At 45.2% G+C, this 13,236-nt stretch overlaps 1 protein-coding gene across 1 annotated transcript in view; it reads right to left on the bottom strand.

The window, feature by feature from the left end:
* The window catches only part of LOC137328374 (probable phospholipid-transporting ATPase IM), a 206,246-nt gene that overhangs the window by 151,736 nt on the left and 41,274 nt on the right, over nucleotides 1–13,236 (bottom strand). The window contains exon 8 of the mRNA XM_067994373.1: nucleotides 9,542–9,614. Coding sequence (XP_067850474.1) covers nucleotides 9,542–9,614 — 73 coding nt within the window. The remainder of the gene's footprint in view (nucleotides 1–9,541; nucleotides 9,615–13,236) is intronic.

The raw sequence follows: 13,236 nt of genomic DNA, 5'->3' as shown, positions 1-13,236 counted from the left end.
GATTGGCCTCCAACAACCACTACCATCTTCCTTTGTGCTAGGTATGACTCCAGCCACTGGATATACAATATACTGAATTAATTAAGAGATGTCTCCTGTAATTTTGTGACACAACTTATGCTATCAAAGAGTAATGAAGAAGAGATTACATAAACTAGGCTTGTATTCCCTGGAATATAGAAGGTTAAGGGGTGATATGATTGAGGTTTTTAGAAATTTGAAAGGAACTGATCGGGTAGAGAGAAACGTTTTCCGCTGGTGGGGGTGTCTAGGACAAGAGGACATAACCTTAAAATCAGATCCAGGCCATTCAGGAGAGAAGTTAGGAAACACTTCTTCATGCAAAGGGTGATAGAGTGTGGAACTCTCTCCCACAAAAAGCAATAGATGCTAGCTCAATTAATAATTTTACACCTGAGATCGACAGAATTTTGCTAGCTAAGGTATTTAAGGGATAGGGTGCCAAGACGGGTAAATGGAATTAGGGAACAGAACCACCATGATCTCAATGAATGGCAGAACTGGCTCAAGTGGCTGAATGGCCTACTCTTCTTCCTATATTCCTATGAATAAATGTAGACTAATTACTTTTTCCTTTTCATTAAAAAGCATCTGAGCTTTTATTTGCTAATTGCTTCCCAAATCATAAACAATCCTGGAAATTAAATACCATCAGATTGTCCACTTGTAAACAAAATTGTTTTAATGTTATTGTTGTTTGCATCATTCCATGTTTGTCAGAAATCTCTACTTAGGGAAAGAGACCGACAACCACATCTTTTCAAAAAACACTCTGGATACACTTTTAGCACCAATTTTTGCACTTGCTCAGTTTATAAACCATGGGGTACTTAGTTCATAAAGCAATGGATAAATTATGCTAGAAACCGAATCTAATTTTGTTAGTGTGAGAAACTGCTTGATAAAATCTTTGATAGGAATTGGATAACATGTGTAAATAGAAGTTTTTTTAGAAGTTGTTTCCATTATAGTGGAATAAATTCTATAGAATCTCATCTTGCCAGGAGTTACATTGCATTTTTTTAACTGACCCAGAACCTGCTTAGTTCTAAAGAGTCCAAGATCATTGAAAACAGTCTTCTCGCTCTGAACTATGGAGCTTTCAATCTTAAACCATGGGAAGTTCATAATTTTGAAATCTGCCCTCTTCTGTCAAACTGCACTTTTATTGACAGTCTTAAGACATTTAAAAATATTCCTATAAACTTGTTATGGATGTATTGTGGATACCAAATGTCACATTTTGGAAGAGGTTTGGTGGAGAATGACTTTTTAAACATTTAAATGTTACTATTGTGCTTAAACTAAACTAAACATAACATAATTTATCACCAATGTGCTGGTGTCAAGATACATACTGCTCCTTACAGGGGAGAGGGTGAAAATGAAGCTGTGTGGATTTTGTCTGCCACATTATGAGTTTTGTCCAGAAATCTGTCTTTGCATCATTTTTCCTACTGCCAGTAAAATTCAGTTTTAATTTAGTCCTTCATATTTCCATTACTTTTTTATTTTTATTGGTGTAGCCTTACAGGAATATTCGAGTTAAACAAAATTTCATTCTGGTTGGTTTCTGGGTGGGTGCAAAGAAACCTCCAGGCAAAAATGAGAGACAATCTTGCTCTTCTGACCCTGACTTCTGCCAAAAAGACCTCCAGGATTGTGTCTGAGACTCTGGGAGATTGTTGGGTACTGAGGGCTGGAAGCCCCATAAGAGGATGGAGCATGCTGTCTGGATCATGGCGGCATAGGCTATCAATGCTGCCTCCGCCAACCCAAGAACTGCCCGCACAGTGCAGGAAAAGGTTCAATGACCTTACAAGGGCAGCTTAGGTAAATCTTGGTACTTTTGACAATACACATCCTCTATCACTCAGACAGGCTATACTCACCTCCTTATCTCTCATATGTTTTCTCCTAGCATATTGGTGTCAAGAGAACTCACTTCTGCAAAGTGCAACCCTTTCAAACACTCATGCACCTTCTTTTCTTAAAGCCACTTTGCCAACTCGCATTTTCTGCCACAAGGGCTACACCTCTCTCACTCCAAAGGAAAAGATGGCCTAGAATCAGTGCCAAAGAAAGACAAGAGGGGGAGAAGCATAACTTCTGAAAACCCTGAGCATACATGGAGGAGGCGCTGCTAACCTTGTGCAGGCAGACAGGAAAACCTGTGGGAGAGGGCAAGGTGGCAACTGAAGGCTGGTAAAAGCTGGAAAATGCTCATCATAAGTAGACTCAGCTTTATACGCTTTCTCAAAGTATTGCAATGCTTGCACTCAGAAACAATTTCTTCAAGGGGGCATGTTACTGTGTGCGCAGCTAAACAAGCTCTTCCGTGTTTCACATCATGGGGGATGCCTTGCAGAAAGAGGCTGGCCATGATGATGATCACCACGCAAGCACTTCCACCGGGAAATTATATGCCAGAACCACAACCTCAACTGCAGCCACTTTCTCACCAACTGGCGCAAGCACCAGCACAAAGACACTCACTCAGAAGGTATTAAATAGTAAATGAGAAGGGTTGGCACTGGGTGAAACAGAGTACTAGTGAGGATGAGGACCTGAGATTGGAAGAGGAAATGCTGTGCCTTCACCCAAGGGTAGAGAAATGACCACTCAGTTGAGGAGCATAGGGACCCAGATCTCATTGGCTCAGTCTTCAAAAGAACTATGACTGGGGAGCATCACTGTTATGCATCAGAGACAATTACTACGTACATGATTTGAGATGATGGACAAATGGGAGAAATGCACTACTTGCATCTGCAACACCTTGCAGGAGGTTTCCTTTGACTTCCAGTACACCCTGGAGAAGATTTCTGTGGTATCAGAATGCCAGGAGCAGCTTCTAAAGAGACAGGTTGCTTCTGAAGTGGCAGCCAAGTGGCAGTCATAGATGCTTTGAGCAGAACACTTTCACAGGAATTCAAGACCTTCTTGTGACTATTCAGTCTGTAATGATACCGACCACAGCTCCCCTGAACTTGTACCCAGCAGCAAAGAGTGGGTGTTGATATCTCTCCAGATAGCGGCAATGAGCTGGCCTTAAGGTCCCTCCCAGCGCTTATCAATGAGTGAGCTTCAGACATGGGTCCAGCACTGCGAAGAAAAGGCTGTCGGAAGCTGAACTGTAAATGGGTGAATCTACAGGAAAGTATTCAAAGAATTATCTTGTACCATACAAAACCAGTACATACCCCTAAAAGGCAAAAGCTCCACTTCTGTAGTTTAGCAACCATGGTCATAAATAAAGTAGGGGACAGTGTCAAACTAAAAGAAAAGACTTATACAAATGCAAGGAAAAGTGGAAATCCAACAGACTGGGAGAGATATACAAACAACAAAGGGATATAAAGAAAGTAATAAGATGTGCAAAAATGGAATTTAAAAAAACTTACAAAGGGTATCAAAGTTAAAAGTAAAAGTTTTTATATAGGGGAATGTGGCTCCATTAAAGACAGATACAAGTGAGACTATAATGGACAATAAGGAAATGGCAGACTTGTTATCTGTTTTCTCAATGGAGGAAGAAGACAAAATACCAGCGATAGAAAGGAAACTTAAAAATAAGTCAAGAGGATGAATTTAGTAGATTTAATATAAGTTTAAAAAATGGAAATGGAGAAAACAATCAAACCTAAGATCGGCCAGTCTCCAAAGCCTGATAGTTTCCACCCCAGGGTATTAAAAAAAAGGCGAAGAAATTGCAGAAGCATTGGTCATAATTTTCCAAACCTCTCTAGATTCAGGAATTGTGCCTTTGGATTGGAAAATTGCAAAATATCACTCCATTATTTAAGAAGGGACAAGCCAAGTAACTACAGATCTGTCCATTTAACATCAGTTGTGAAGTTGTTACTGGAATCTATCATCAGGGTCAGAGTAACTGAGGACTTGGACAAGTATAACTGACCAATCTAGTTGAATTTTTTGAGGTCACTAGTATGGTGGATAGGGGAGTGTCTGTAGATGTTGTGTATATGGACTTCCAGAAGGCATTTGATGAGGTTCTGCACAAGAGATTATTGGCAAAAATTGAAGAGCATGGAACTGGAGGCAATATTGTGCCATTGTTGGTAAATGAAGATAGGAAACAAAGAGTAGGCATAAAGAAAACATTCTCTGATTGGTTGGATGTGGCAAGTTGTGTTCCCCAGAGATCTGTAAATGGGACTTCAATTTTTCACCATATATATTAAAAACTTGAATAAAAGAATTGAAAGTTGTATATCCAAGTTTGCAGATAACACTAAGTTTTGTAGATGGAAGCAGGAAGTTACAAAGGGACATAGGCAGACTAACTGAGTGGGCAAAACTATGGTAGATGGAGATCAGTGCGGGGATGTGTGAGGTCACACACTTTCAATCCAAGAAAGATAAATCAGAATATTTTCTTAATGGTGAGAGACAAGGAACTGTGGAAGAGCAAAGAGATTTGGGTGTCCATTACATAAATGACTAAAACCTAGTGTACAGGTACAAAGAATAATCAAAAAGGCTTATGGAATGTTGGCCTTTATCTCAAGGGAGTTGGAATACAAAAGTGAGAAAGCGATGCTTCAGTTGTACAGATCCTTAGTCAGAGCCCATTCTGGAATACTGTGTTCAGTTTTGGGCAACGCACCTCAGGAATGATATATAGGCCTTGGAGGGATTGCAGTGCAAATTCATCAGAATGATACCAGGGCTTAAAGAATTAAACTATGAGAACAAGTTGTATTCCCTTGAGTTTAGAAGGTTGAGGAGTGATCTAATCGAGGTGTTTAAAATAATAAAGACATTCAATAGGGTCATCCATTTTGGACCAAAAAAGGATAGAGCCGAGTATTTTTTAAATGGTGAAAAGCTAGGAACAGTGGAGGTCCAAAGAAATTCAGGGGTTTATGCACACAGATCACTAAAATGTAGTAGTCAGGTACAAAAAATAATCAAAGACTAATGGAATGTTAGCCTTTACAACTAGAGGGCTAGAATATAAAGGGGAGGAAGTTTTGCTACACCTTTACAAAGCTCTGGTCAGATCACATCTGGAATACTGTGTACAGTTCTGGGCACAGCATCTTGGAAAGGATATATTGGCCTTGGAAGGAGTACAGCGCAGATTCACCAGAATGTTACCAGGGCGCCAACGGTTAAATTATGAGGACAGATTACATAAACTAGGCTTACAATCTCTGGAATATAGAAGGTTATGGGGTGATTTGATTGAGAATTTTATGATTTTGAAAGGAATTGATAGCGCAGATCGAAATAAACTTTTTCTGTTGGTGAGGGAGCATAGGACAAGGGGACATAACCTTAAAATCAGAGCCAGGCCATTCAGGGGATAAGTTAGAAACACTTCTTCACGCCAAGGGTGGTAGAAATATGAAACTCTCTGCCACAAAAAGCAGTAGATGCAAGCTAAATTAATCATTTTAAATCTGAGATTGATAGATTTTGCTAGCCAAGAGTGTTACGGGATGTGCAGCTAAGGTGGGCAGATGGAGTTAGGATACAGATCAGCCATGATCAAATTTAATGGCGGAACAGGCTCGAGGAGATGAATGGCCTACTCCTGTTGCTATGTTCCTAGATACATAGAGACCATTTCCTTCTGGTGGGTCAGGTTAAGGTGAATGTCATGGCACAAAATGGAAGGGCTGATTTTAACTCCCGGCAGGACAACCGGAGTCTTCATCACAGGCCCGGCAGATTTTAACTGCTGGTCCTCATTTGAATGCCACCGGCCATCTGCTGACCCATTTCGGGCAGAAAGCAGCAGCTGGCTAGTGAGGGGTTAAGATCAGACGGCCTGGACATTGCCCGCAGGCACCGAGAAGGCTGCCAGCAGCAAGTTATGTCCGTGAGAGGTGGTGACGCGAGGGCTTAACAGCTGCTGAGGGAGGGAGCCCAGGGCAACAGAGGCTTGGCCTTTCTTGTGGCGCACATTAGAGCACTCTTGCTCTTCCTCGCCCCATAAAGGAAGGTTTCTTTAACTTACCTTTGAGGGCCCCACTAGCTTCCTGCCAATTCTACTTGGTGGGGAGTCTTTCCGTTCAGGAGCGAATTAAAATGTCACCAAGGTCCTATATACATTATGGTATGACGATCTGTATTCATTAATGGAGTTCCTGCTGGAGTCTCGCGGGAGCATCATCCGCTGCCAAAACCAATGGTGTTAAAATGTGGAATCGTTGGGAACAGAGTGGGAAATGGAGTCACTCCGTTTGAACTGCTCCCATGCTCCTTTCCTTCTGAATGGGGGTAATTAAAATTCCCCTTGGAGTCAATGGACAAGTGGTAGAGTGAAGCAGCCTACGATCCCCTGTCCGATTGCTGTCAAAGGGAACATGGTGGTACGAGATACTTGTGAGGTGTGAGTTTTCTTGCCCTGATTGGCGCTCCAGGGCACCTTCCTCAGAGGGCAGCAGTGCATCATGCCTGGCCAGACTAAACAATGCCTTCAGCACCTGGAAACTGATGCAGGAGAAGACAATACAGTTTAAGGAATCTGGCAAGGCAGGCTTAACCAACAGTGCCATGTACCAGGTAGCTGCGCCACAAAGTATAGCCTATCAACCTATTCTACGCTTACTTCTCACCCATGCCAAGCCTTCATATAACCTTACAGCATCTCATGCATACCCATATCGCAGCAAGGCACACAGTCAAGAAAGTCATGCCATATTCTCATATTTCTAAGGTGTTCAGTTTGGACACATTACAACAGCCAGTGACTCTCTGCACTTTGGGAGGTCCACTAAAGTGGCAACACTGGCCATATGTGTCATGGCATTCATTGGGGAAGAAGGTAAAAATGTATCAATCAGCTTTTTTATGCATATGAGGGCAACGCAGTACTTGATACTAGTGACAGCTGGGTGTGAGCCATAGGTAAAACAGTTGGGGGCAGTAGCGATCTTGCCAACCACTGGTAGTGATGTCACTATGTTGCAAGACTGCTGCAATGTCCTGACTGCAAGCTGACAGTATAGGTTCTGGTAAGACGAATTAACTCAAGTCCTAGGCTTTTTACAGAGCCACAGGCATTTGGTGGAAATGATAGAAAATCATACTGTATAGAAAGGCTGAATAATTTTCTTGTCTTTATTATTTTACAAACTTTATTTCCAGATTTTAATCCTGCTCGGATGACGGGAATGGAGTGGGCGGGCGCTTTGTGCGCCGTGTCCCTGCGCACTGCCGCTCACTGCCATCTTAAGCGTGCTGTTTTCGGTCTCGTGAAAGGCACCTGCCACAGTTAGGCGGAGGCCTCATTAATATGTAAAAGTGGGGGTCCTATGATGCTAGTAGGACCCCAAAGCAATTTTAACTGCCAATTGTGGCAGTCACGCACAGTGCCGGACCCTCCAGTGAAATCTGGCGGCAAACAGGAGCAGGGTCAGGAGAGGCCCAGGAACATACGTATTTTTAATTTTGTTGTGGTTTTCTTGTAGGCCAGGTGAAGCAGGAGTGCTCTCCCAGGCCCCATAAGGATATCTTAGGCCTCCCCTTCCCCAGGCTTCCCTCCCCCTCCAGCAACCACAATCTCCTCCAGGTCCCCCTCCCCTCACTACTTACCTTAAGCTGGAGACTGTTGCCTCACGTCCCCGGTGGCAGCCTCCTGCCACCTGAAATCCCGTTCTCATCCACTGGCCAAGTAGTGATTCCCATTGGGTTTGGACTGGAGTCTGATTTTCCACATGAGAATGAGGCCTGGGAGTTAAAATCTGTTCCGTCCTGTGAGCTTGCCACTCGTCCCACAGGCATGCCTTGGCTTAAAATCGGGGCTTAAATTTCTGAGCTTAGTGAGAAGCAAAGAAAGGATTTTCAAAAATATTTGGAGTGAGTTCATTGGTTCCCCTTCTTTTTTATGAGTAATATTTCAATTTCTCAATTTATAGTTTTTGTTCCCGCTGCTATGTATTGATGGTACGTTCTAGAACTGTTCAGTTGTGATTCATCAATATTTTATGAAAACAAAATTTGAGCCAATCAGATGAAAGTGTGACGCAATTTCAAGTGGAATGATTTTCAAGCGTAACACTTTGACACTTTGAGGTGATGTGGAGATGCCGGTGATGGACTGGGGTTGACAATTGTAAACAATTTTACAACACCAAGTTATAGTCCAACGATTTTATTTGAAATTTACAAGCTTTTGGAGGCTTCCTCCTTCCTCAGGTAAATTCTGAAAAAGGACCTGGGGTTTTGCAACATTTACCTGAGGAAGGAGGAAGCCTCCGAAAGCTTGTAAATTTCAAATAAAATCGTTGGACCATAACTTGGTGTTGTAAAATTGTTTACACTTTAAGGTGTGATAGAAATAGGTGCATGCTACATACAATAATTTTACATATGTATTAGCAGATCTTGTGTGGCACTGTTCATGGTGAGTTGAGATTTAATGTTATGCCCAAGTAATATTCTCAGGGACACTGATTTATCAGCACCGGAAGCCGCCCTGGAATATGGAAATTCTGAAAAAGGACCTGGGGTTTTGCAGTATTGGGCTGGAGTCCCAGAATCTCCAAGTCTAGAAGCTCTGTCGAGTGGGGTTCCAGGAACACTGGGGCAAGTCATTGGCAGAAGGATCCTGGGATCTGAATGCACTGGGGAGGGAGGTCACAGTGTCTGGTAGCATTGGTGTAGTCCTGGAATCAGGGAACACTGGCAGGAATGTCCTGCAGTCTGGAAGCATAGGGGGTGGTATTGGGATCTTTACTAAACAAAGTTTTTTCTTTAAAAACACATTGGGGAAAGACAAAAAAGAGCTCAGAATTGGGTCAATTAAAAAGAGGATTCATGGGAAAAAAAGAGTGGAATTATGAAACAAAAAGCTCAGGAAAAGAGGAAAACGGGACAATTAAAAATTAGAATAAGAGCCGAAGAAAAAAGAAAAAAAGCAGACATAAGCTATTAAAAATTAAAATAGTTGGAAAAAATACAGGAGAACGGGGTAATTTTGTAAATTAAGGACAGCACCAAGGGAAAAAAAGAGAGCAGAAGACTAGAAAGTAAAGCACGTGAGAGGGAGATTTTTAAAACCACTGAAGATACTTTACAAAAAAGAACCAAAAAGAAAACATTTTTTAAAAAAGTTCTTGAGAGGGTGAACTTAAAAAAAGCACTGGTGAGAGAGGCTTAAAACAATGGAGAGACGATTTAAAAACAAGCACTGGAGAGAGAAAGAATAATAAGCGCAGGTGGCCCAATGCTAAATTACCATAGTGGAACAGGAAGTGAGTGTAGGATCGCTGGACAGGTTGAGAAACAACAGGCAGACTGTGGCTAACAAATAACATGCGTCAATGCTGGTCCAGCATGGCAGGCTGGGAGGAAGTGGCGCAATGGGAATGGGGAGGCCAAGGAATTGGATTGGAGGCTGGCAATAGACCCAGGAGTGTGCCAAGGAATATGGTTGTAGGTTGAGAAGAGAAAGAAAAAAAGGATTTAAGATGATAGATAGACAATAGGTAAATGGATAGATAGATAGATAGATGGATAAATAGAGGTTTTAATTGCTACTTACAGTTACAAAATGGTTATTCTCCATCTTAATTATATCTCCCACTTGAACATGCATCCATTTTTCACTCTTCAACCTACAAGAAAATAAATTGAGTGCCGCTAGATAAGGCCAATGTAAAAAGACATACTGGTGGATCTCCAATGGCATTGCTCATGCTATTTTATGACAATAGCATTGTACTGTGTGATACACAATGGGAGTGAATTTCTGTGGGAGTTCTCCCGCTCTTCCACTGTAACTTCAGCGGAAGAGTTGTGGAAACCCCGAAAAAATGTAAATGGTGGAAATTCACAGCTAATGAATTTAATTTAGTTCAGCTCCTGTGGTAATGCTCATGGACAAAAATTATCTCTCTCTCTCTTCCTATAACTGTCTCTGCTTTTTTCTCACTCTAGTTACTTTTGTGTCATGCTCTCTGTCTTTGTCTTCCACCCTTTTTCTCTCTGTATGGCTTTTTCACTGTGGTGTCTGTAAAATTCTGTCTGACTTTTTTTCTCCTTGTTTCAGTCTCCTGGGGCTCGATTTTACCAGGCCTACGGGTTTCCGGCGGGTTGGATTTCGGGAGCGTGGTCAACACGCTCGCTGAAATTAGTGGGTTGCCTGCGCGATCGTAGCAGGCAAACCACTAATTGGAGCCACTTACCTGCTCCTCCGGGCTCCGCGCTGCTGGTCTGCGCGTCGGGCGGCCTGCGCATGCGCAGTACGATCTGTCGGCTGGAGGGTCTCTAGTCAAAGGGGCCGTCCTCCACTGACAGATGCTGCAACAAAGAGAACAAATTACAGCATGGAGCAGCCCAGGGGGAAGGCTGCTCCCAGTTTAATGATGCCTCACCCCAGGTATCATCAGATGGGGTGAGGAGGAGGGGGAGGACAGAGATCTTCCACCCGGCGGGCGGGAGGAAGCGGCCTGCCTCTGCCACCAAGAAGGCCTGGCTCGAGGTGGCAGAGGAGGTCACCTGCACCACCAACATATCGCCCACCTGCATACAGTGCAGGAGGCGCTCCAATGACCGCAGGTCAGCCACAGTGAGAACACGTAGTCTTTCCCCTACACTCCGTCTGCCACAACACTGCCCCCACCCCACATCTCCTTCGGCACCGCCAACACCACTCTGTCACATCACCCCTCATATCCACTCAAACCCCATCCTCATCTTACCTCCACCTACTCACCTCGCGAGTACTCACCCCGCCACTAACACGCAACCCAATCCTCATATAATCTCATGGCTCTATCCCATACTCACCCTCTCGTGCATCTCCCTCACGGCCAGCCTCACTCAACCTGCCACCACCTGTGCTGCAGCCACAGGGCATGCATCACATATGTGCAGTAGGCAGCGTAAGGCAAACGTGTCGTGAGCATGAAGGGGTGCACAAGGGTGTTTGAGGGTTTGTCATGGGTGTTACCTATATTGAATTTCAGAACAACTCACATCATACATTATATTGGCACCACCACTGCCATGTCTCCGCGAATCCTGTCTGTTTTGTACAATAATGCCCGCTCCTGGGTATCACTATGAGGACCCACCACTGATGCCACCCATTGTGTTACTGCAGAGTAGGTGCAGGTGTATTTGCAGGGCTCTTCCGCGCAGACGACTGAGAGACATCGGCGGTGTACCCGGCTGCACCCTGGAAGGATGCGGTGGAGAAGTTGTGGAGGGCAGTGGTGACCTTGGCAGCGACAGGTAAGCAGATGGTGCTGGGGCCAGCCAGGAGCAGCTCGGCATGAAAGAGGCTGCAGATGTCCACGACTACATGTCGAGTGAATCTGCGCCTCCGTGTGCACTGCTGCTCGGAGAGGTCCGGGGAGCTGCGCCTCGGTCTGTGGACCCTGTGGCGAGGGTAGTGCCCTCTGCGACGCGTCTCTCTCTGCGGTAGCCCTCCCTCCTGCTGTACAGGTGGATGTGTCACAGCACTCTGTTGTGGAGCTCCACGTGTCAGAGGTGGACGGCGTGGATGGCAAGGCTGGTGATGCTGTTCGCCCTCCGAGGAGGTCACGACTGCAGCTACGACGGCCCCCATCCGCAATATGTACATCTGAGGGGGTCCGCAAGGTAGGCACATGTCTCCGGACCCCAGGGTGAGTGTGCAGGTTGGTGACTTTGACCGTCAGGAGGGGGGTGGTGGAGGCCACACTTTGTCCCAAGTGACAGAGCGGCCTCCTGCAATGAGTGAGGGTCTCCCCCCCACCCCCACCTGTCAAATGGACCTTTGCAGCTGCCACAGGCTGATGGCTGCAACACGTCCAGTTCAACTAGGACTGTTTCCCCCAGTGTGTGAAACAGTCCCATGTTTCTCCAAAATCACACACAGTCCCTTAATCAGGTCAGTTAATGACCTGAACAAGCAAAATAAATACACTCAAGTGGCATCCCGCTGGCTTTAATTGCCTGCGGGATTCCCACCAGCGGGGGCTACGCACGCACCCCCGCACGTCATCGGGGAACCCGGAAGTGGGCGGGATCGTGGCGCGATCCGGTCACGTGCCTGGATATCGGGATTTTCGGGGCCCCCCTGCTGGAAACGCACAGGAAACCCGCCGGTAAAATCGAGCCCCTGCTTTCTTTTCCTCCGTTGTATATGTCCAATATCTCTGTGAGACTCACATCTTTTCCTTTACTGATGCACCGTCTCCTGCATATGTCTAATATCTCTCATCTCTTTTTGAAGGCCATGGGTATTGCAGAAAGATGTGAGGCATCATATAGCGGGTTGGGGGTGGGTGTGGAGAGAGCCTACTGGAAAGCTGCTACAGCATGAGCATCTGAAAAAGAGGGTGGGCCTAAATATCAGGCCAGGGGGACATGGGGGGATTGAAACTGGGAGAAAGCAAGGGACTGGGGTTGGAGCTGAAATGTGGAAAGCAGTACAGCTTTGAAGGAAGGGGAAGGCTGATTCTAGTAGTAATTGGAGGAATGAAGTGTGAAATCGCTGGAGTTAAGGAACACACCGTGTGGTCAGAGACCAGGGAGAACTTTGAGTTTTGGCAGCAGTCCATAGTGGGGAACTAGATATGGAAGTACTCACATGGTGGGATCGCTGGCCTTGAAAACAATTTGGGACGTTGATTTATGAGAATACTGGGTGAGGCAGAAATCAAAAGGAGTCTGGAGGCTGAGAGGGCTTAAGATGTTGGAGGTTTGGGAGAATTTTGAGCATGGTGGGGTCTACAGGCAGCCAAGAAATGTAGGACGTTAAGAGCAAGGGGAGAAGCTGGAGTGTGTGACCAGTGAGTGATGAATGGGGCACGGGATGGACTGCGGGCAGGTGTACTGAAGCGGGGACTGAATTCTGGAAGTATTGAAGAGGAACAGGGATATATGCACTAGGAGGATGGGTGAAAAGGCAGTCTGGAAAGCACCCAGAGTGTGTAGGAAGGTGAGCAGGCCGAGAAACATTTGGGGCAAGCTGACGAGTCAGAACTTGCTGTATTCAGCTCCATTATTCATAGTATCATAGGGCTCGACTTTCACATTCCCAATCGGGTGCGTTCGTGGCGGGGGGGCTGCGAAAATCGGGAATTCCCAGGGGGGGGTCTGGAGCCCGGCTCCAACCCGCCCACTTCCGGGTTCCCCAGTGACGCGCTGACATGCGCGCGCAGCCCCCGCATATGGGAATCCTGCCGGCAATTAAAGCCAGCAGGGACCCACTTAAAGTACTTAAACAGGTACTTCAGGTCGTTTACA

This window comes from Heptranchias perlo, chromosome 1 (assembly GCF_035084215.1).
Source record: "Heptranchias perlo isolate sHepPer1 chromosome 1, sHepPer1.hap1, whole genome shotgun sequence".
NCBI classification, from domain to species: domain Eukaryota; kingdom Metazoa; phylum Chordata; class Chondrichthyes; order Hexanchiformes; family Hexanchidae; genus Heptranchias; species Heptranchias perlo.
The sequence above is the reverse complement of the archived record's forward strand: the minus strand, read 5'-3'. Positions and strand labels throughout refer to the sequence as shown.